Source organism: Quercus robur, chromosome 4, assembly GCF_932294415.1.
Source record: "Quercus robur chromosome 4, dhQueRobu3.1, whole genome shotgun sequence".
NCBI lineage: Eukaryota > Viridiplantae > Streptophyta > Magnoliopsida > Fagales > Fagaceae > Quercus > Quercus robur.
The window spans coordinates 48,660,566-48,681,315 of NC_065537.1; the positions used below are offsets into that span (position 1 = coordinate 48,660,566).

Genomic DNA, 20,750 nt, shown 5'->3' on the forward strand with positions numbered 1-20,750 from the left:
TGGTTGTTGCATTACGGATGTTGTTATTCCTTTCCTTTAGTAGTACTTGTCTAGCGAGCATGTTGCACTTCCAAGGTCATATGTCTTACTTCCCTGGTTCAAGCTGCATGGTCTTTGTTGTTTGTGTATTACATTTAACCTTAATATCAATTGGAAGGAGCTAATTTTTATGACATTGAGTCGGTTGTGCAATACGTGATCTTCCTATATCATCCTATCTCTGGCCTCTAAGAGATGTATCAAGGTGAGGAACACTATTTTACCATGCTTAGCTGGGTTCAATCACATGTTTGATGTCAGCGGATGTGGATTAACAAGTTTAGGAGCTGAAATGTTATGTTTCTGTTCATACTGTTGTGTTCTTTATTTGAAAGAAACATGTATGGTTTATACTACTAAGGGATTTGTTCACTAAACTTGTTTGGTTAATGACGAAAAACTTAAAGGCATATATATATATATATATATATATATATAGAGCTGTTAGGTTGTACAATTTCATAAAGTAGGTAAGTAAAGGCCATCTATTTTTTGATAAGTAGTAAGAAAAGGCCATCTACAATGACTCAAAAGAGGCTATTTAGTATAGCCTTTAATAAGAATCAAGTACAACGACTCAAAAAGAATCAAGTACACAGGTTGTATACTAGCTGAAGGTTATATAAGAGATCTAAAATTACAATGAACAATAAAATCAAATAAATTTGAAAAGAAAGTTTCCCTGAAGCTACCATCCACTCAAGCAAGGTCTTCAGAAAATTTGCTTTTAATTCTAAAGTTGGTTTCTTATTTGTTTGCATTGGCGAATCTTCATCATAGTCAAAGATTTTTTGAAGCAGAGCATTGTAGGGGGAGCAAGGGTTAGTGCCTTCCTTTTCTTAATTGTTGGATTCAATGACGGTTCATCTTGGTGGAGAGGATGGCGTGGTTTGGAGTTAAATGGAATATAGAAAGTTTGATGTCCACTCTTATTGTAGGGCTTTCAGAGCACCTATTGGAGCTGTGTTTCTGTGAAATCCAGTGGTGTCCTTTAATGTTCTTTGTGCAAGACTGCAGCTTTAGGAAAAATTTTAATTAGTAAAGAATATCCAAAGGTAGTGGAGAGAAAATATTGATAAGCTGTTGCTGTTTAGTTATAATTTGGTTATGGCTGCAAATGTTTCCTTGTTTCAGGTTTACTGGCTGCCTTAGTAGGTGGTTGAGATATTAGGATGGTAGGAAGGAAGGTGCAGAAGGCACAACAATAATGGTATTTGGAATGGTTATATCACTTTGCCTAAATGGTGTATTTTGTTAAAAGAAAAAACTGCACTTTTAAGGCTGTTGAGAATAGCTGAACCTTTTTTTTAAGGGGTCAAAGGCTCTTTGATAGGATGTCTGTCTTCGACCTTCCAGATGCTGTAATTTTGCTTGACAGTTCTTCTCAATATCTCCAGGGCACTAAAGTTTTACCCAAAGTTTTATAACTAAGAACAAAATTTTGTATGCATCCTCACTCTCTCCTTTTTGCACTGTTACAGTTGATGGATATGGTTTATGGGTATTGCTCAAAGCTTCTAAAAAGCTCAAAGATTTAACTCGCCAAGCCTCTTTTTAGATTTTAAACAAACCTACGTCTTATTTGTTGAAGCATCCCATATAATTTGTGCCTTAACTTCTAATTAACCCCTTTAACCACCTTATCTTAAAACTTTTGTTGCTTTCCTGAAAATTGCTGTGACTTGTTTCTGCACAATTTGTTAGACTTCTTTCCTATAAACCCTGCTATTATGTTCAAAATACAAGCTCTAACTCCTTTTACAATTCCAAGCTCTTAACTTATCGTTTATCCTTTCCTTAGTAACCAAATAAGAAATTGTAGGAAATTTCTGTATTCCTGTGCAATCTTCTTTGGCTGAAACATCTGGTTTTGATAACTCCAATAGTTTCATGAAACATACAGCAACTTCACTTAAAATTTTGGAAAATAAAAATTCTACTGTTCACAAAATAAACTAAGCCCCAGAATTGCCACCAATTCCTACCCCATGTTAATCACAACCCCCCCCTTTCAAACCTTTACTAACCTTTCTATTGACATTTTTACTCAGCAATTTGCTACCAATGAAACTATAATAATTAGCCCTAAACAGGCTACTCCCTACAGCCCTAACAAACCTTTCATTCACTGACTGTGCAATGTAACTTTTCTTTCATGTTAGAGCCTCTCCTAATCCTAAGTCAGTTTGTTATTGGAGTTGTTTATCCTTACTATATTTTGTAATGAAAACAGTATTTGTCCATTAAGTTACTCAAATTTGAATTGTATATGTACTTGATTGCCAATTGAATTACTTCTGCCAAAATGAAAATCAAGACTGACAACTGATTGCTTATTGGGTCGCCCTTAACCTATGCTTCTTGGAGCTTTTTTTTTTCCCTACCCCAAGTTTATATTATGCTTTTCTGCTGAGTACAGTGCACTGTTGTTTGATGGATGATGACCTAGAGTCCTGCCTTGTTATGGTCTTGTAGCTGAAATTTAAAATGGCTTCTCAGAATTTTAAAATTTAATAGTGAAACTAACCTAGTGTTCAAAAGAGGTGGGGTGAGTCTGTTTGGTCAAGCTGGTGGTACTCATGATCTAATGGTCTTGTATCATGAAAAAAGTGGATTGTCATATGCATACTAACATTAAGATGCCTAACTTCTATACTCTTGTTAATTAGCCACTCAAAATTTGTACATTAACCTTTAAAGATCTTAGTTCTTGTATAATAGCCCTAAAAAAAATTAGAATATAAGTGCTCCTATGAAGTGGCAGGTAACTAACTATGCACAATCAGAGGCAGCCTATGCAAAGAAGATATGAACAGTATGGATTCTGTTGGACCCATACAGTCACTAGGTAGCATTTGCCTTGCTTTTAGCATAATGGTCCTCAATTTTTCTTTTTGGCTTTTTAGAATCAATGGTGATCGAATTTATGTTGAGTAGTTTTGATGCGTTTCACCATCCATTTGCATTATCAAACCCAGTCCTCATATTATCTTTATTTGATGTGTTTTGTTGATTCTGAAATTGAAACCAACACTTTAACAATAAGATACACAGATAGACTTTAGCATAACTGGTTTTTTATGCCCTCTTGGCTTTGTCTCATTGTCTATTTTGTAATCAATCACTTCCATCCAAATTAGCTCCTTATTGTACTGGTAACGGTGGACCAATTAACTGGTTAGTTCCTTTTTAAGTTTTTTTTTTTTTTTTTAGACAACAATTGCGTCTTCAGTTAAAAATTCCCGCAATTTTGCTTTCTAGTGTGGTTTACTTAAGGATGAGCATAGGAGAAAACAATGAGAGGACCCTATGATGCAAATTAGCATATCGTTTGGGATTTTCTGTGGTAGTCACCTTCACTTGCTAGACTTCTACTTCAAGCTGCATGTAGAGATTAATCGAAAAGCACTTAATATGGGTAATATAGGTACTTACAAGTGTTTCAGGCCCAGGTTTGCAATTGTAAAATTTGTTAATTAGTACATTCTTTACCTCTTTTTACATTGTGCAAATACATAGCAACAAACAAACAATTTAAGTCATTTGGACAGGTCATGGAAGTCATTGTATTTAGAGGTCTGCCTTTTGGATTTTAATTGTCTTGTCGAGGGTCCTGTTCCAGCAGATGCAGAGGTGCTTCTGTTGTCCTAGTAAAAGGATTTTCCATTTTAAGAGTCAAGCCAATTCGAATTTGTATGGCAGATCCCCCAGCTATTCATGCTATTCAAAGTTAATACTATTATCAGAGTTTGGTATCACTTATTAGTCCTCAATGTACAATCGAGTGACCTAGAATGCGTTTGAAGTATGTCACTATTTGTCTCATCTTTAAGCAAGTTGGCCAAACGCACAATGTAACGCAATTTGTTACGTCTTGTCTTGTTGTGTGGCAATATACTTGTACACTAATGAATTAGCAAGTCTTTTAAGAAAAATGAATAATGGTAGGGGTGTCAATTCAGGTTAGCGTGTCGGGTTCGTGTCATGTCGAGGTAGAAGTATTCAACTAAATGGCTCAACCCTAACCCAACCCATTTAATAATCGTGTCATGATCCTTTAATCCTAACTCGACCTGTTAATAAGATGAGTTGACCTGACCCAACCCAACTCATTTGACATACTTAATAAACTAGTCGTGTTGGATTGACACGAATGTAACACAACTCATTTCAACCTACATAATATTAAATATAACATTCATCTAGAAATAATCTCTTTTACATCCCAAAAGCAGTACATACATTTCAAGTCTTCAACCCACATTCAAAATAATATAGTTCAACAAAAATATAACGTTCATCTAGAAATAAGTTTTTTACACTCCAAAAGAAGTGCATACACTTCAACCTAAATTCAAAATAACAAAGTTTAACAAAAATAAAATAACACAGTTCAACAAAAATATAATATCCTTGGAACTCGTCAAATGCTAAGTAGACTAATCCTAACTATGACCACGATTATCATCCATAGATTCTTTGTTAAAGTCTAAATTCATAACATCTTCCACAAGCTCATCCAATTTCATTTGTGCAAGTTCTATTGCCCCAAGAAAAAAAAAGTATTAGTAGTTCTAAGATCTGTAAAGTTTCAATTTCTAATTATATACCTTGTAAATTTTTGTAATTATTCACTTTTCTTTTTAATTTAAAATATATGTTGGATATAAAAGGTATTTGACAAATCTAAAATAAAATAAATATTTATTTGTTATACGAGTTAAACAGGTTGTGTTAAGTGAGTCATTTTGGGTTAACACAAATAAATTGGCATGTCAAACGTGTCTATTGCGAGTTACGCAGTTTGACCCGTTTATAACACGTTTCTTATCATGTCGCTTTTAGGTCAACCCGTTTATGACCCAAACTCATTAAAGTCCAACCCTAGATCACAGAAATGATCTTGAATTTTAAGTGTGATGCATTGTTATTTGGTGGTACAGATTAAGATGAAACCAAATACTGATAGAAAAACCGAATGTCATTTTGTAAACCTGAACTTGCACACCCAGCTTGGCAACTACGCCTCATCACAAGCCTCTACCCACCAAGTAGTGTCGCCATCAAATCCTAAGCATTGTCATCGTTCCAATTCATCACCCACCACAATTATGATTTATGTGCAAAACCAAAAGAGTTTTAGACTTTGGGCACTTTTTTCTGTAATTATCATAAAAACACAAGGGGGAGGGGGGTATGGCGTCTCTGGTAAGTTCATTTGCCTGGTGTAGAATTTTGTATCAAAAACAAACCATTTGATGTTCATAGTTTTTGAATTGTCATATTCAAGGGGCACTACTTGGTTCGGTTCGAGTTGATCCGATTATATTCCCTATAACTAAATCGCTGTAATTTGGTTTAGCATTGATTTCGGTTCTTCTGCTTCTACAAAATTGATTTGGAACCCTATCAAAGGCCACAAAGCTACAAATTTGGTTTTGTTTGTGTCAATTTCGTCATGCAAATTAAGAATCAACATACCTTAACATGTAATTATCCCTCATCTTTCAAAAATAAATTAATTTTTTTAGATAAAACAACTTAATCGTTTTAAGTTCACTTGATTTAGAACAAAATTGACTTATCTTCTAAGTTAAGAGAAAAAAAAAATGACGCAATAATAATTAATGAATGAAATTGACACACACACGTATATATACACTGATAAAATTGAAACCATCCATATTATTGGAGAACCAAAAGTATAATTTGACCCAGTTAAAATTTCTTGTGAAATAAGCAAATCAAATATTTTTCTTTCTTCCTTTTTTTTACCCTTTTTTTCCTCTCTAGCTGGGTTAAGTCTGGTTACAACTCACAAGAATCTTTTTACATACCTTCCCCCCATATCCTCTCCAAAAAAAAAAAAATCACCATATATAAAATCTCTCTTTTCTTCCCCCTTATTGGGTTCAGTTTGGTTACAACTCACAAGTCTATTTTTGACTAAACTTTTTTTTCCTCCTTAAAATTAAAAAATAATGCAATCGAATGTCCTTTTCTTGAACCTCTCAAAATATATATATATATATATATATATATATAGAGGAAATAAATACATTTCTAGTAAGCATATGAAAACTATTTTTTAAATAAAATTAAACTAATTTGTCAAAAAGACTTTAAATATATTTTCAATTTTTAAATATATTTGTCAAAAAATATAAATATTTCAATTTTCAACAGTGTCAAAATGTTATATACCCATGATTTTATAATATATGAGCCGTATAAACATTCAACTTTAAGGCTTACAATTTCAAAATTTTTTTTTGAAAAAATCTCTCCCATTCCATAATATATAAGTCGTATTAACATTCAAATTTAAGAGTTACTACATCCCTATCACGCAAAATTGCACATACGCACGTAGAAAGCTCCCTACTGGCTCTGTGATTCCTCTATCTGAAGCCATATATGTGCCTTAATTTGTGCAAAGCTGTTTGTTTTCTGAAAACACAGCTTGTGGATGATTCAATAACAATGACATTGTACATTGCTTTTACATCTGGTAAGCAAAGCATTATAGATATTGGGCCAAAGTAGAGAGTGGGGGAGGGGGAAGAAAAATAAAAACAATCATAACAGTAGACCTTTATCTAACATCCTTCAATATTATTAATCAAAAAAGAAAAACAAAAATCCTCCAACATTTGTTGGAACAAGCCCTTGACAATGTCAGCAAAGGCAGCATGCAGTATAATTTGTTTAAATCATGGATCAATGGTGCTTAATTGTAGCAAATGGGATGTCACCCAAAAATAAGGGTTGGAAGGTAGAGCAACATGTTCAACCTTGTCTGTTTGGATCCCTAAATATGTTTACTTATCACGAGGTAAAAAATTGTTCAGAGTTGCAGAGTGTCGATAAATTTCAGATTCCACCATGCATATAACTCTAACGCAATCCAACCTTTCCATGGGAAGCAATTCTAGCATGCTTCCTCAAGGGGCATGAAAACATCTCTTACCCTTCAACTCTGACATACAAGTGATTAGCAAATAGAATTCTTATCTCTCGGTAAGATATAAGAGGAGCCCCGAGCCTACTACAAACGAAATGCCATTGTGAGGAACCACATCCCCAATATGCAAAATTTGATATTTAGACCGTATGCTACAGCATGTCAAATTAATGTCATTGACTTTCACCATGTATTCTTCTTCTTTTTATTGATAAGAATGTTATATATACGAATGGCTACTCTATGCATGAAGAACATAGGGCAAACCTAGAAAATACAAGAAAAAGAAAACAAGGAAAAAACATTAAAGAAAACCAATCAACAAAATAATTACAAAAGAGAAAGAGAGCTAAGAAAAGAAGGGAGAGAATCACTAGTCGTGAGTCCCCATGCCCGAGACCAATCAAAAAGAGTTCCACTAAAAGAAGCAAGTATCCGATCACCGAAACTATCCAAATCCTCAAAAGTCCGCCAATTCCGTTCCTTCCAAATACACCATAGGATGCACAACGGAACTAAGTTCCAAATTTGAGATGAATGCTTCCCCAACCAATTCCACCAACCAAAAAGCAAATCTGGGATCGATCTAGGTATAACCCAAGACAAGCCAAAAGTTTCAAAGACAAAGCTCCATAACCAATAAGCTATCTCACAACGAAGAAGTAAGTGCTCTATCGTCTCTCCAGAATGTCAGCACATAATGCACTAGTCCACAAAATCCAATCCCGTTAAGATCTTATTCCAAGCTACACACCAAACAAAAAAAGAAACTCACCTAGAGGCCTTTGCTCTCCATATAGCTTTCCAAGGAAAGACAATTGAGGGAGAAGCCCTTAATTTGTTATAATACAACCGGATGTCAAAATCCCCATTAGGCTTCAACTTCCATGTATTCTGTTTCAACAATCTTATGTATTCCTTTTATCACCAGGTATATTGTAAGCTTCTCCATGCAAGACTGAAATTAATTCTTCTACAGTTCGTGACACAAAATCTACATTGGGAAGATGAAGACCCTTATGAAATTCCTCTAAATTAAACTCACTCCCTTTTAATGTTTTCCTGTAACTCTCAGTGGCTGATCTAGGCTGTCCTCTTGCAATCGATGCCTGCAAATCCATTAAAAGCTGTTATACAAGGCAAAAAGTTTAAAAAACTACAATTAAAGTCCTATTACCATTTTTTTTTTTAAATACTACATGTTTTAAATTATTTTTTTGATCATTTACCATAAAATTAGAAACTTGGTCTTAAATTATATACTTCTATCAAGTAACAATCGTTTTTTATTTTTATTTTTACTATTCATGTCTCAATAGAAACTTGGGCTTAAACTATATACTTCTATCAAGAAAGTAACAATCATTTTTTTGCTTTTACTATTTATTTTATTATTCAATTTCAATGATAATAGTGATCTTTTTCTTTCATTTACGGTGAGAGTTTTAGACTAAGTGAGCAAATTTCACCTTTGAAAAGGCATTGGTTAATTTAAAACTATCAAAAACCAAATTACTCTGTAGAATAAAATGATTCATCTTAACTTCTGGATAAAGGAAGCTGGAATTTATAATATACAGCCTGGAATGCTTCTGTGTATTTAACCAAAATCAGCATGCATAAAATACTGCAATATTACAGTATATGGAAGCTATAAGAAGCATCATTTCAATCTTAAACAGGATTGACACACTTCAAAGGCATTTCAAGATCCAAAACTTCAATGAAAGATATATATTAAGGCATGACAGGAACTAACCCAATGTCCTTTCCCCAACTCAAAAAGCCAAAATCTCCATTCCCTTGTATCCTCCCCATTAATTTTGACAGATATGTTGGTCCACCTAATGTGATGAAACTCCACTTTGTCCAACCCATATGCCAGTCCGCTTCCTATTGCTTTGACATATGCTTCTTTCAAACACCAATATCTGCAAAAAAAAGCATAAATTGTCAGTTAATACTCTAGTATTTCTGGTTGGTTCACAACTAAAATATTATCAGGTAGGACACTAACATTAGTACTCTATGCAATTAAAAGAATAATCAAAGTTGCTCTTGTAGAAGAGGAAGGAACTCTTTTTCTTTCTTTTTTCAGAGGGGGGAAGAGGAGGGGGGTAAGTTTTCTACCCACTGGAATTTCAATAGAGCTACAAATGCATCATAATAGTAGGTCAATCATTGTCTTCCTGAGAATAAACAGGTAAAATTAATCAATCAAAGCAGGCTCCTGGCTGGATACCGTCCTAATTTCGACATGTGTGTGTGTGTAATCTATTTTCTAGACAACAGAATGCACCTTAGATGTAAGCTGACTACAGTTTTGTGCTACTCAATTTACTACTGTTGTGCAAGATGGGGTGGAAACATGATAATGGTGGTGAATATTAAAAGAAAATATCATTAAAAAGAGATTGAATAATTGATTTCTAAGAAAATTTACTGAATTGCACGCCTTCTAGTTGGCTCAATGGTTTTGCTGATAAGAATCATCTTATAGATGAAGTGCAATTTTACCTATTAAACTCAGCCAAAATACCATCACAAGAGCCGGCATTCACTATATTATCCCATTCCAAACTTGAAAAGTATGAGGAGAATTTCTGAATGAATTCTAGAACTGTCTCCTTTGGGGGAATGTCATAAGAAACTATGTCCAACCCTACAAGGCACAAAGGTTCAGATGCTATAGCCACATAGTCACCATGATGTGATACATTGAAATTAAAATTGGGAAATTCCAAGCCAGCATTATCATTTTCCTGAAAAGGACAAATGCGGTATAGTAAATATAATTATGGTAATGGAGCTACAAGTAAGCTGAAAAAGATATAAGATGATATCTATTTTTTTTATTGGTAAGTTATACGTGAACCTGAACCCATGACTTTAACATGTACCTTGCTCTGTCAAGGGGAGGGTTTTAGTGCTACACTACTATAGAAGGATGATTTTGGTGTCACCCTCTAATTTACATATTTAAAATCAACAATAATCAAAATAAAAATAAAATTAAAAAAACACTACTAAACGATGAGGCTAAAGTAGCAAATTGAATAAACTTCAACTCGGCAACTCCTTACCAATAGATGTTTCTACTAGAAGACAGAAATAGACATAAACACTGGCTCCCAATAGAATTTCATACTATTGCTCACATTCACAGATAAATATTGTCACTAAAATATTATTATCCTCTCTAATTTTCTAGATCTGCAGTTTATTGTCATACTTTCCTTTCACTCTTCTTCATAATGATGAAACTCTCAACACAATTCTAAAATTGAGAATCTAAGGAGAGCAGGTTTTGTTTGAGAAAAATAGATACAAAAGAAAGTTTCCAATTTTGTCGGTTTTAATGAGAGAGAGAATAACAAAGACATAGCTTGCTTCCACATTATTCAAAAGCAAGTAACAAAATGAGCCATTCTAACCCAATTAATTGTAACTTCTTGGCAAAATCCAATAGATCGCCTTTTATTTATTTATTATCTTTTGATATTTACCATGACTCTGAAGACCAATAACATGCATATCAAGAAATTTTGGAGTTAGTGCAAAAGTCTACCATCTTTCTAATATCTATTAGGTTTGATTTCTCCCTCCCTCCTCCCCCGACTATCAAATTATCCAAAAATATGTTATGCTTGTTTCTTATATAAACTTTTTTGCATGAAATATTTTTAAAAGTCATGATTATTGACAATTGATAGTTATAGGTACAAAAAGTGCATCATATCAAATATGAAATGAGTTGCAACATTGAATCTACATCAGGATACTTGGAAAAGACATAATGAAAACTATGACATGCATGACACAATAATTATATATGATATAAACTGAATTATAAAAGTGGAAAAGGAACACATCTATTCAGTTTTATTTATATATATATACACACACACTGAGTAAATTTGGGTAAAAGAACAAACGATCACACTATCACACACGGCAAAAATATCCTCTGCATTCTAGAAACTTCCTCCTATGTTACCCTCTCTCTCTCCTCTCTCTTTTACCCCTTATTGAAAATTGAATTTTTTTTTTTTTTTTTTGATAAGTAATTGATAATTGAAATTATCCTGCTGCTATATAGAATATTACTTCATTGCATCTAGGCTTGGCTTAAGTAGCAAAGGGATGGGTGAAATTGTTGTAAGACTTACTATTTGTATTAACTTTTGATAGGACTACACCCATCCATCTATGTTTTGGTGGTCTGACCAGTAAAACTGCTTGAAGCTATAAGGGTTCAGCCAAAGCCTCGATTTGGTTGTTCATAGCCAAGCCAATATAAATGGACCATTATGCACTTATCCCAACTATCTCTGATGCAGCAAATTTCAGATTGATATTCCATCATAATTATCCATGTATATCACATAATTATCAGTTGAAAATCTTTTTGCCAAAAACCATTTTTTCCTAATTGCAGTTGAATTCATGGGAACAAATCAGTTCTTTATGCTAAGACTATTTTTTCCTAATTAAATCAAATCCATGGGGAACACAGTGGGTAATTACACACACCCAGTGGATCTCAAACTCATGGCCTCACTCTGCAACTTACTCTTACAACGAGAGGAGGTGCCATTTGAGCAAGAGCTTATTGGCATGTTGGCCACATGATGACTACTCCTGCTTAATAATTACATAGCCGATACTAGATGATTTGATGGGATTGAAGCATACTCTTCAAAATTATTTGTTAACTAGTTGAGGAAAATTGGGGATGTTTGTTGTTTTTCTCTTTTAGGGTTCATTGATCTTTGTAATTTTACGTGTAATATTTCTTATCCCTAAGTTATACTTTAATTGATGTCTTAAGAATAAGATGCAAAAACTTAAAATCAAATATAAAGACCAAAATTGACTTGAATTTCATATTTGAATCTGAACCTGACCACATAATCACCAAGAGTCCCAAAATTGGGTAACACACACATATTATCTGTTGAATTCAAAAAATAATAATAATAAAATTGTTAGCTATGGTTATACCAGATATGGCTTGCCCTCCAATGTGCGATTTATGGTGATTTCATCAAATGGGATTCCCAGCACTTCATGTACAAGAGCATACTGAAGCAATCGGCTCACAAGTGCCCGTTTTCTATCCTCCACTCTCACAAACCTACCAATGTGAAGGCAAATTGAAAGGTCATGGACTCTTACACAAACAATTCAACATTTCTTTCTTTGATAAATAAGCTGAAATTTTATTAATAAATCAAAACATAGTACAACAAAAGTCATCACTCATCATCATACAGCAACAAGCTGCAAACAAAGAAACTAAAGTACAAATACAGTGAAAAAAACAATTCTACATTGTTAAAACACCCTACAAACTACAATCTACTACACCAACTTCATATAACTAAACAAAGATCAACCAAGATATAACATTGATAAAAAAAAAAATCAAACTGAATCACCTCTAGGAAAGACACCAAGATTAAATCTTGAACAAAATAATTATGCTAATCAGTTTGTGAATATATATGTTCAGAATTCCAATTGTTAATTTTCTTAGAGACCAAACACAGCTTCACCGCATGATTCTGAAAGACCCATCAAAAACTATTATTGAAAAAGGGCAGATATTGACGATGTATGTGAATTTCAATGACAACTCGTTATTAAAAAATAAATATAACTTTTAAGAATAGCATAGAACAGAACTGGTTTTCTTTTAATTTTCCCAGAAAGCAAACAGAGAGAAAAGAGAAGCAAAAACCTTGTAACAAAGGAGCGTTGATGTTGAGGGAGAAGAGAGAGGGCAGAGCAGAAGTCATTGGGAGATGGGTCCCACTTTGATATGTCCACTAACCATCTCTGTACGCCTTTCTCCATTTTCAAACTTAGAATTAATTAAAAGCTTTGCTCTCTCTCTCCCTCTCTTCAGATTTCTCTCTGTTTTTTTTTTTTTTTTTTGGGACAAATTTCTCTGTGTTTTTTTTTTTTTTTTGAGAAAAAATTTCTCTGTGTTTTGATCAAAGTGGAATACCGGCTGTGCTATAATCAAAACACAGAGAAATTTTTTTAAAGGGAATCATAGGTCTGTAAATTTATTTTTTTAAAGGGAAAAAATTTTGGTCAAAATTGCCTCTAAATTTTATATATGTTTAATATTTTCAAATAGAGTTTTAACTTATGATCTGTCGTTAGACCAAAATATCAATTTGTATAAGTGGAAATTGAATTATATATCTCTCATTCTAAGATAATATTTTTAGTATTTGAAGTTTTTTTTTTTTTTTTAAGAATAGTATTTGAAGTTTCCAACAGGGGATTTTTCATTTTAGTCCAACCGTTTTCAAAAATGAGTTTTATTAGTTTTATCTTGATCTAATTCTGTTAATTTTATATATATATTTAGAAAGTTTCAATTTATGGCGTCCGTTCCTTATGAGAATTTTTTACCATCAAACCAAAATATCAATAAGTTTTTACTAATTTTATATTATGTCTGGCCTAGAAACAAGGTGGCCTAATTTATCTTATCAAACAAAATAGCCTATTTTAACGATGTGTCATCCAGGTTTTTTTTTTTTTTTTTTTTTAAAGTACACAATACCCAAACCAAACATATTTGTGTGTCCGAATTTAACATTTTCCAGTTAATTAATTATGAGTTTTGGGTTTTAAAAACTCAGTTTAGCTTCTAGACAGCTATATTATATATGAAATTTCATTTGTTATCCTATGATGGAAACTATATTATATATAATGAATGGAATCTGATAATGTTATAGACTTTTGCTACCTCATGTTAGGTTGCAACTCATCCAAGACCATTAAAAATGTGTCCGAAAACTACTTTGTAGATTGCAATGAAGCTACATTGTCGAAACTGAGATCCAATTATGGTTAATAATCCGCTCTTAAAATTATGATTTCTAGACACCCTCAAGCAGTTGTTGATCCACTCAATACTTTGTATGAAGAAAGCAAATGATCTCACAATATGAACTTGGGATGCTTTAGGGTTTAATCAATGCTAGATTGGGAGGGGAGATTTGAGATTGCAATTTGAAATTGGGGAAATTTTCATACTATAGTTGCCTAGGGCTCGTAATGGAGAAATGTGATATTGGGGCAAAAATACGAGTTTGAGTTAAGCAAATCTAGGGTGTGTTTGGATATCACTTATTTTGCTAAAAACTGAAAACACTGTAGCAAAATAATTTTTAAATGTGTGAATAGTGTCGTGAGACCCATTTTTAATGAAAGTTTTGTTGAAAAAAGAGGTTTGTAGGTCCTATGAACAGTGCACGAAACCCACTGGAAAGCACTGAAATGCGCTTCTCAATGAAAAAAAAAGCGTGAAACGCAGACGCACTGCGTTTCACCAATATCCAAACGGATACCTAATGTATGGCCTTTAAGATATAAAATAGATTTCATGTTACTAAAAATAAACCAACTTATTATCCTATTAGCTACAAACATAGAAAAATTAACAAAACTAGATAGAAGAAGGACCTGCAGATACCGTGTTTTAAACTTAAGGTACTACAATTCACTCATTTAAAACATCAAAGACAAAAAACGCTTTAACTTATAAACTTTACAAACCAATAGCATAATTTTATATTGTGTCATTTTTTATCTAAACAATGCCCAAACAACCGTAACTCACTCTGCACTTCTCCCAAAAAAGGGATGGGACAAGTATCTGGGGGAAATTTGGTACTACAATTCACTCATTTAAAACATCAAAGACAAAAAACACTTAACTTATAAACTTTACAAACCAATAGTGTAATTTTATATTGTATCATTTTTTATCTAAACAATGCCCAAACGACCTGTAGCTCACTCTGCACTTCTCCCAAAAGAGGGATGGGACAAGTATCTAAGCGAAATCTACCACCCTACAACCAGAGAGTCAGGATTAAGGGCAAATTACTATAAAAGAAGGAGAAAACCCCATTAAGGGGGGAGGGGGGGGGGGGTGGGAATAAGAATTAAGGAGAAATCACTCAAGCTTGTATTGTTGAAAGCTAAGTAAAACCTTCCTCGGCCAATCAAGGGAACATTAATAAAAAGTTTCGGTTTTTCTTGCTCAATTCTTTTTGCTTTCTGTCTGATCCATATTTCCTATCTTCGGCCCATAAGTTAAGGAATCCATGTGTTGGTCTACCTTACCCATTTCTAAATAATTAGTTGTAATGAGCTCACATCCAAAGCCCAAGTCCCAGCCTTTAGGCCCTTAGGTGCCGCTTTTACGCCCCACACAACTGGCTCCATCTGTGGGAAAGACTACCTTTCTTGCTAAACCAATCGTGAAAATGGGAAAATGGCTTCCAGAGACAAAAGTAGAACGGTGGAACAGAATGAAGGAAGAGAGTCAGTGGGATCAGGGCAACAGCTAGACTGGGTGAATCGGGAGCCTAAGAGAGGCGAGAGACAGTACCCTATCTGTTGGGAGCAACAGAAGTACCCTAGTCCAGTCCAATTGGAGAAGCCAGGACAACCTAACACCCTCAAGACCAAATCCTAGGGACCAAGAAGTAAATGGTCTCAGGGAGCAAATCTGCCTCCTCCGAAAGGAGGTTCAGGAAGGTTTGAATTTGAGGGAAAGGTCAAACAAACGTATCCGAGAATCTATTAAAAAAAAAAAAAAAAAAAACCCTTCTTTTTTCATTAAACTCAAAAATAAAAGCATCTTGAGTTGCCCTCCCTACTTAGCTTCCCATCTTGGATAGAGCTCGTCATGCTAGTCTCCTGAGATGATCAAAAATTCATTATTGAGGCCTTTGTTGTTATCAAGAAGGCAAGAGATGAGCCTGACAGGTGTGTTCCTAGTTCGAAGGTAATAACTAGTGACCTTGTTATCATGGCAGCTATAAACTTAATTGATGTCGTGGTGGGTCAGGTTACACCCATCTCTTTGTTTATTCGGTTTACACTATTAACTATCTTAAAAAGGTTGATGGAACACTAAGAGGGGCTTATTCTAAAAAACAGAAGGAACTCATGCATTACCCTATCCATAAGTATCCTCATCCTACCTTCAATGAAGGTGATGATGGGAATAGCCACGGCACCTAAAAGTCTTCCGGTATAGTGTTCACCCACTTCACAATGCTCTACGATGACACTAGTCAGGATGCCATACTTAGCCTTAAAGGCCTCCTTTTTCTCATTGATGTCTATCAAACTAGCAAACCTACCCATACTATGAAATAAAGAAGAAAAAAGGGGAAGAAGGAAATCCTAGACCCAAAACCTACTTGACTGAGGAGGGAGATGAGACCACTTACAAAGCTAGGAGCATAACGCCACTCTTCATGAGACTCTTGGTGGCTTAAAAGAATTTTTTCTTCTTGGGGTAGAAAATGAACTCCCTCCCCTTCTTATATAGGGGGAAAGAAGCAGCAATTTTCTCACCCCCCCCACCCCCAATCGTGGTGAAATAAGGACCGTAAGATCTCCATCTTACCATTGGATGTAGGAAACAGGCAGCCACCTGAAATATTTAATGCGGCGTTAGGAATCTGAAATGTCATGAGCGTGCACAAGTAGTTAAAAAGATAGGCAGGCACGTATGAACATGAGTGGCACGTGCAACCCCCCGTGATAATAGCTTAATTTTGCATATTTATATCATTATTAAAAAGCATTATCATACTTATTTTGATATAATTCATGCATTTTATATTTGGTTTTGGAATAATGTTGAATAATTAATTTTGTGCTTAATTATATTTTAGGGATAATTACAGTAAACCCACCTGAGGTTTGGCCCGTTTTCACGTTGCTTACCCGTGGTTCAAAACTTATCACTTTGCCCACCTGTACATCAATCCGTTACCCCCCCCCCCCCCCGTTACCCACCTCACCCTCAGACGTTAGAAAAACACCCTTTTTTGCCAAATTAGAACATTACACGGATCAAACAACGCGAACTCACTCTCTTTTCCTCACGAGCCCTACAAACGCGAAAAATCCATTCTGCATCTAATATTGACATACTGCTGCAAGAGTAAACCTAGACGAACAACGGGTTATTCGAGTGACTAAAATCCTGGTAAGAAATCAGTCACTCTTTGGGTTTTTACTTTGGGCTTATGGTTGTTTTATTTTTTTTTTTTGAGTAATCAATCAATGGTGAATGTTACATGTAATGGAATGAGAATATTGGTTGTGTTTATTGATATTTATGAAAAATGTGACCACCTATTCTTTGGATTTGTGTTTGTTTATGGGCATTTTGTCTGTGGGCACTTTGTTTGTCGTGGTTATTGTGTCTCACAATGGACCCAAGTTTCTATTGGGTTGAAATTTTTAGTGTTTGCATGTGCTATTTAGTAAAACATAATCAAAATCAAAAGAAAAGCAGAAAATGTGGTCCCTCTGTGTGCGTTGCATCCCAAAAACAAAACTGAAACATGCAACTGTTTACTCTTTTGCCTCTTTTGTTGTTTACAATTCTTTAATTGTTAATTGTATACGTGTCAACTTGTAATTTGTTATTGCAGATGGATGTTGAAGTGAAATTGGAGGTACATTATGGGGGTGCTTTTGTGTGGAACCCTAGTTTAGAGTACTTTGGTGGGAAAGTTGAAATAGTGTATAGGAATGCTGATTTGCTTGGTTATTTTGAAATAAAAGCTATATGTGAGGAATTGGGGATTGATGAATCGTGTAGGGTTCATTATTTAGGTCTTGGGGGCAACTTGGAGCAAGACTTAAGGCTCATAAAAGATGATCAAGATGTGGAACCCTTGTGGAAGCTTAATGAGGGAAGGCCAAGAGACACCATCATACTGTATGTGGAGAGTGGTAATGCTCCACTTGTAGTTGAAGTTCCTGATGGTGCAGGGGTTGGTGTAGGAGCTGGTGCAGGGGCTGCTATAGGGGGTGCAGGGGCTGGTGTAGGGGGTGGTGCAGGAGCTGCTACAGGGGGTGATGGTGTGGAGGAGGAGTTTGATTGGTTGAATGAAGGCCTGGAAGGAGAAGACTTTGCTGATGACATTTTTGGTGAGTCTTCTCCACCTCACACAGTGCCACATGAGCCTAACACTGTTCCAACCACTGATACATCTCATCCAAACACTGATACACCTCAGCCAAACACAGATGCACCTGGCCCAAGCAATGTTCCTCCTCCAAACATAGATTTAGATGAAGAGTGGGCTGAACCAGCTTTAGAGGATGATATTGCAAGTGTGGATAGTTCTGATGATGAGCAGGGGCCTGGCAATTTGGAGTTCAATGAGAGGACTGATATGGAAAATGTTAGGTTGGCAAAAGGGATGAAGTTCCCAAACTCTCAGGTGTTTAGGAAGGCTTTGAGGGAGTATGTGATTCAGAATCACATTGATGTCAAGTGGAAGTTGAATGAGAAGAAGAAGATTTCTGTACATTGTAAGAATAATTGTGGATGGAGGTATTATGCCTCAATGGTGACTGGAGAGTGCACATTTGAGATCAAGACACTTTATCCTGAATGTACTTGCCCCCTATCATTTAAAAATGGGCAAGTTACATCAGCCTATGTGACAAAGAGGTATTTGGAGGATTTTGGTAAGAATCCTAATTGGGAGGTCTCAGGTGTTAAGCACCATGTGATGCAGAAGATTTCAGTTGATTTCAGTCTTAGTCAGGTGTATAGATCAAGGAAGGCAGCTAGGGGGTTGATTACTGGGAATGAAGAGGCTCAGTATGGCCTACTTAGAGATTATGCAGAAATGATATTAAGGACAGATGTAGGAAGTAAGGTGATTCTGCAAACAGAGATGGAAAATGAAAATGCAGAGCCCAAGTTTAAAAGGATGTACATTAGGTACAATGCTCAGAAGGTTGGCTTTCTAGGTGGTTGTAGACCCTTGTTGGGCTGGATGGATGCCACTTGAAGGGTAGGTTTTGTGGGCAATTGTTGTCTGCCACTGCCAAGGATGGAAATGACAATATATTCCCAGTGGCAATGGCTGTGGTTGAGCAAGAGAACAAGGATAGCTGGACTTGGTTCTTGGAACAGTTTGCTGATGACATTGGCAAGCCAGATGAGCTCAATCTGGTATTCATCAATGACAGGCAAAAGGTATTATCATCTAGCTCATGTTCATGACTTCATTACATGCTTACCTTTTTACATGCTTACTTGCTAATATTGAATGCTTCCTTGATTGCAGGGCCTTTTACCTGCAATGGAGACTCTATTCCCAACTGTGGAGCACAGGTATTGTATGAAGCACATATACAACAACTTCAAGGTTAACCACAAGGGCATGGAGTTGAAGAGTGTACTGTGGAGGTGTGCTGGCACAACATCAGCCAGGGAATTTGAGAGAGGGATGGACCATCTTAAGTGTTTGGATGAAGAAGCTTGGCAGTACCTGGCTGATATAGAGCCTGCACAGTGGACCAGATCCCACTTTTCTTCAAGAGTTTTGACAGATTGTATGGTAAACAATCTGAGTGAGAGTTTTAACTCTATGATTGTGAAGGCTAGAGACAAGCTCATCTTATCAATGCTGGAGTGGATCAGAGTTAGGCTTATGAACAGGCTGTATATAAAGAAGGTTGGCATAGAAAAGTATGGTGGCAATTTGTGTCCAAGCATATAAAAAAAGTTGGAGCAGTTAAAATTAGAGTGTAAGAGTTTCTGTGCAGTTCCTTCTAGGAGGTTTGTGTATGAGGTTGACAATGAGAGGGAAAGGCATGTGGTGGACTTGGTAAATAGGACATGCAGTTGTAGAGTATGGGACTTGACAGGAATCCCTTGCAAGCATAGAGTTGCAGCCATTTTTGTTAATCGTGAGAAACCAGAAGACTACACCCATCCATGCTACTACAAGGATGCTTATGTGGAGACATACAAGACACCTATACCTCCCATGCCTGGCCAGTCTAAGTGGATTTCAAGTGGCCAACCCAAGCCTGTTGTACCTACTGTCTATAAGCCACTAGGCAGGCCACCCATGAAGAGGAAGAGAGATGCTGATGAGCCGAACCCTTATAAGGTGTCTAGAGGAAACAGGCCAGTGAGGTGTGGAAGGTGTCAACAGGAAGGGCACAATGCAAGGGGATGCAAAGCCAATGTCACTGGTGAGACAGCATGGGAGAGGAGGTAGAGATTGCAGAAAGGGAAATCTGTAAGTTTTTACAAATTTTTTTTATTCAAATGCAAAATTCCAATAACTGACACTGTAAAAACATGCTCATATTTGGTTGCAGGGAAGTGGAAGGCCTTCTACACATAGACAAGGATCCCAGGCCCCATCTTCATCACAGACCCAATCCTCAGCTCAGCCCCCACCAACACATCAGCCTTACACTATGGCCTCATCCAACCAGGCAGTAGGGTCACAGCCACAAGCTCCAGCTCCACAGCCACAAGCTCCATGGTTAAGGCCACCAGCTCCATGGTCACAGAACCCAAGTCAATGGTACTCTTCAGACTTCAAGTACACAGTTAGAGGAATTCCTTGGTTCTCTTCAAGCCAGCCAACACCACACACCCCTGCAGAAACATGGGACAGTAGACCACTATCATCACAGGTACTATAGTGTTAGGTTTGATGTTTTATTCATAAAACTGTGATGCTGGTAGCTAACATGTGAATTCTTGTACTTTGTAACCTACAAGACCACCTACTACCAGAGGAGCTACTTTGAGAGGAAGGGGTGATGCAGCAAGAGCTCAGAAATGTAGAACAAGAGATGGAAAGGCCAGCTGTGGTGGGAGAGGCAGGGGCAATAAATGAAGACTAAGTCAAGACACTTTTGT

The 20,750-nt window shown here is 35.9% G+C and overlaps 2 protein-coding genes across 2 annotated transcripts; one reads left to right on the forward strand and one right to left on the reverse strand.

The window, feature by feature from the left end:
- Positions 1-7,156: 7,156 nt before the first annotated feature.
- Positions 7,157-13,013, reverse strand: LOC126722625 (uncharacterized). Its single transcript, XM_050425767.1, has 5 exons — positions 12,747-13,013; positions 12,008-12,140; positions 9,521-9,765; positions 8,763-8,934; positions 7,157-8,112 (listed from the first exon to the last, which is right to left on the reverse strand). Exons 1-5 carry the CDS (start codon positions 12,860-12,862, stop codon positions 7,912-7,914), a joined length of 867 nt encoding a protein of 288 aa, XP_050281724.1. The 5' UTR covers positions 12,863-13,013; the 3' UTR covers positions 7,157-7,911.
- Positions 13,014-17,496: 4,483 nt separating this feature from the next.
- Positions 17,497-18,873, forward strand: LOC126722078 (uncharacterized). The gene has a single exon (XM_050425231.1). The coding sequence runs from the start codon at positions 17,497-17,499 to the stop codon at positions 18,871-18,873; it is 1,377 nt and encodes a 458-aa protein (XP_050281188.1).
- Positions 18,874-20,750: the final 1,877 nt, after the last annotated feature.